General features: G+C 38.7%; 1 protein-coding gene across 1 annotated transcript; it reads left to right on the top strand.

The window, feature by feature from the left end:
• The first annotated feature begins 348 nt into the window (after positions 1 to 348).
• LOC105635588 (muniscin carboxy-terminal mu-like domain protein) lies at positions 349 to 2,692 on the top strand. The gene has a single exon (XM_012218666.4). The coding sequence runs from the start codon at positions 561 to 563 to the stop codon at positions 2,484 to 2,486; it is 1,926 nt and encodes a 641-aa protein (XP_012074056.1). The 5' UTR covers positions 349 to 560; the 3' UTR covers positions 2,487 to 2,692.
• Positions 2,693 to 4,351: the final 1,659 nt, after the last annotated feature.

Raw genomic sequence — 4,351 nt, forward strand, 5'->3', positions numbered from 1 at the left:
ATATTAATGAATTATATTATCTAAAAAAATAATATATATTTATTTTTTTAATTTAAAATATTTTCAATTGGCCATAAAGATAATGTAATATATTTTTGATTTTATTAAATAGATTTTTGCCAATCTTATTATCCCTATTCTCATGTATATATAGATTTTTTTTAAAAAAAAAGAAAAAGATTCCTTAAAATAATTTTCTCTGTGCTAAATATATATTATTATTAATTTATTATATTGAGCAGAGTACATACAGTTAAAAGAAACTGAACTGGGCTGGACTATTGTTTTTTATTTATAATTTTGAACAAAGCCCAATTTGTTTTTCAGCAAAGAACAAACAGAAGAATCGAAAGTTACAATCTTTATCTCTCTTTCTTCCTCCTGTTTCGTCGTCAACTGAGAGAGAGAGAGAGACACAGAGGCACAGAGCTTGAGTTGAATCTTGACAACTCATACTGAACCAAAAGCAAGATCCACTCTCAATTTCTCTTTCATTTCCAGTAACTCAAACCCTTAAAACCAACAGATCTATCCTAAATTCCACAAATTACAACCGTACCATGTCCTGCTTAGCCCTTTCTCTCCAACCCGCTAATGGATCCGACATCCTGCTCCAGACCCGAGAATGGTTCCCACCTGCCCGTGCCCTAGTTGCCACCTCCGCCTTCCGTAAAACCCGATTAGCATTCGCTGCCACCAAACATAATTCTAATAATCCTAACAATCCTAACCACCTCTCAGATGACTCTGCCGCCGAATCTATCGGCGATGATCCCCTTGCCGCTTCTAGTGGTCAACTTATTGTCGGCGTTGAGAGCCGGTACCGTGTTGTTTATCGTCTAGTCAACGGAATCTACGTTCTTGGTATCACCACCGCCGATCATGATAATTCAATTAATGTATTTGAGTGCATTCATATTGTTAACCAAGCCGTTAGTGTTATCGTTACTGCTTGCCGTGGCGTGGATGTTACGCCTGAGAAGCTGAATAGGAAATACGCTGAGATCTATATGGCTTTGGATATTGTATTGCGTGGTGTGAGTAATATTAGGCTTGCGGCTATGTTAGCTTCTATGCACGGCGATGGTATTGCTAAGATGGTACATTCTGCTTTAGATACAGAGAATAAAATTAGAGGCGCTGATAGTTGGCCTGGAGTGGAAGTGCACGCTGTTGAGCATCAGTCCAGTATTGAGGCGTTTTCGAATGCGACATTTGAATTGCCGCCTGAGACAATTGCGGCAGGAGATGAGGTTGCGGCAAGTCTGGCACCTGTTGTTATTGAGGCGCAAGATCAGAAGCAAGAGAAACAGGAGGAGGCTGAGGCACCAAAGGATCCGTTTGCGGCGAGTGATTCGATCAATAAGCAGGAAGACTTGGTGAGTGATTTTAAGAAAGATAAGAATCAGTCTTTAGATTTACAAGTTGCGTTGGCGGGGTTGGAGGTGACTACATTGCCACCTGCAGAGGCAACACAAGCTACACATATAAGTGTGGAGGGATTTGAAGGGGATTATGGTGGTATTGAGTTTAGTCATGAGCAGGCTTCTTTGGGAGAAACTTTTGAAGGGTTTAGTGATGCTTGGGGTGGTGGATTGGATGCATCAGAATTCGTGGGACCAAAGAAAATTCCGAAACAACAAGGTCTTGGTGGCCTTGAGTTGCTGCAAACTGGAGACAGTGGTGCGGCTGCAGCTGCTAAGTCTACTAGCGGAGCTGCAGGTACTCCTCTTGAAAATCTCTTGGTTCAGAAAACTGAAATGAAGGGTCCAGAAATGTACATTGTGGAAGAAATTAACGCAGAGTTTAGGGAGTCATTGCTTGCTAGAGTTGGGCTAATGGGTGTGGTTTATTTGAGAACACTGCCACCAAAAACTGCCGGTGATAAAGAAACTGAATTTTCATTTCGGGTTGATAACACAAGTGCAGTTAAAAGATTTGTTATGCAGAATTCAAAGGTTAGTAGCATTGGTAATGGGATGTTTCATGTGAGAACTGCACCATCGGATGAGCCTTTACCAATATTGAAGTATAGTCTGCTTCCTAGGTTAACCCCATTGCCATTGAGAGTTCGTCTTGTACAAAGGCGTAGTGGGACTTTACTTTCCATGATGATCCAGTATGTCTCTAACCCGGATTTGCTAGTGCCTCTGAGTGATGTAACATTTATTTTGAAATTACCAGTTGATCCAACATTGTTGAAGGTTTCCCCTAAAGCTGTGTTGAATAGGAGTGAGAGAGAATTGAAATGGCATGTGCCAGAGATTCCACTAAAAGGTTCTCCTGGTCGGTTGAGGGCAAGGATTCCTGTTGATTTTAGTGAGGGAGAGGGTGATGAAGATATTGAGGCTTTTGGTTACGTTAATTTTTCCATGCAAGGGACTACCACATTATCTGGAATATGTTTACGGCCTGCTTCTGAGGGTAAGACAGACTTTTATGAGGTTAGTCACAAATATCATAGTGGGGTTTATACGTGCAATTGACAAATAAGATGACCCCATTGCCTGCTTACAGATTGTTGTGCTTTGATCTCTGTTCTTTTTCTGTTATAATGAGGTTTTGTATTTCTGAGTGCTTGTAGAATTCTTTGATATTTGAGCTTGTTAGATTGAGATTTATGTGAAAACTTTGTGGCCATATGTTATGAGCTCGGATTCCTCTCAATGAACAATAGATTTTTTGTTCTTTATGTGCCCAATTTTTATTTTATGAACTCCAATATAACTACAGAATAATGGCCTACTATCATTTGATTTCAAATATAGATGTAGCCCAGATAACTAGCAAACAAATGAATTGTGCCTTCTGCCCTTCCCCCTTTTCAGATAGAGCAAAATGTGCAAATGATCTTTTCTCAATTGCTGGACTTGTTTAATAGCAAGATTTACTGGCTACTTGCTGAGCAACTTATTAAGTTGGTAACAAAATATATGCTTGTTCATCAGTGAGAGAATTAGATGCTTTTTGTAAAATGAGAAAATATTAAGGGAGTAGTTATAGAAGCCGGTGTTCAAATTTGTTTGTTACAGATATTAAAAGCCATTCTGGGGGCTCACTTGCTAGCATAACCTAATTTCAGCACAAGGTAGTGGTGGACCTATTCTTGTGTATGCTTCGAACCGCTTTGCTTTATCCAGCTAATCCATGTGTCATATTGATAATAGAACACATTCTTTGCTAAGCTGCGAGCTTGAGTTCTTAATGGTATGGTTCTCTGAAATTATTAAAGAGATAGCATTCATGAAACTGGCACAGAACTGGATATAATTGTGACTGAATAGGGATTCTGTAACCCTAATTTGTCAAACACACATTTTCTCTATGGTTTCTTTCTGATGTCTTGTAGAAAATCTGTGTCGTGATAGAGCAATGAGGATGCTTCATGTGCAAGAAGTTACAAGTGTTATTCACGATATGAGATACATTGTGGAGAAAAATTTAAAGCATGTACTGGGCCATTTAGTTTTAACAAATTTTTATAATTGGAATTACCTTTGTCCATCTAATTCTCCACTGTAAATCATATCTTCAATCGTCACCATCATCTCATTTGAAATTCACTATATACTGCTACTGTTTATCTATTTGTCTTTATTAATTTCTCACTATTATTCCATAGAATGGATGTCTTAGTTAAACGTATCATATGTCGGAGTAAGACATTCTATGAAATCTAGCTCTTTTATCTATGTATAATTTTTGAGAAGTATAAATCTAGTTCTTTTTCACATTTCAAAATTAGTTAATAATGAAAAATTGTAAAAGTTTGAACCTCTGCCATTTTCATGTCATTGATTTCAAAGAAGTTTCTGTCGGTCCCTGCTGAATATGGATACTAACCAGGTTTGAAATGTATATGCTGTGCTGGAACACAGAGTTTTATGGGAATGACCTAAGAATAGCTCCTCCTTTTTAAAGTTACTTGGTTTGCTTGAAATACCTGTATATTACAGTGCTGAGGTTGACCTTCCAGGCTCTAGTTTTAAGTTCTTTTTTTGTTTCCTTTTTCTTTTTGCATATTTTGATGGTGTGGCCTAGAAGCCCATAAAGCTAGTATGGGGCATGGAAAGGGCCTTAGGTTTGGATGGCAGTGAATGTGCAGAGTCCCTTATTATATTGGGACTCTGCATATTTTGATGGTGTGCCTAGACCCCCATAAAGCCTCTAGTGCGAGGTTTCCTACAAGGAGAAATCATGTGGCACAAAATGCCCTAAGGTCTTGGATTCGGCCATGAATGTCCAGAGTCCCTTATTCGGATCCTAGTGAAGTTTTTGTCCTGAGTAATACTATGGGAGACCGTTAGTTGGAGCTACGGGGTTGATGTGCCAAATAGCATGCAAATGTCCT

The sequence above is a fragment of the Jatropha curcas genome, chromosome 8, assembly GCF_041381405.1.
Source record: "Jatropha curcas cultivar XTBG-Jc1 chromosome 8, XTBG_Jcur_1.0, whole genome shotgun sequence".
NCBI classification, from domain to species: domain Eukaryota; kingdom Viridiplantae; phylum Streptophyta; class Magnoliopsida; order Malpighiales; family Euphorbiaceae; genus Jatropha; species Jatropha curcas.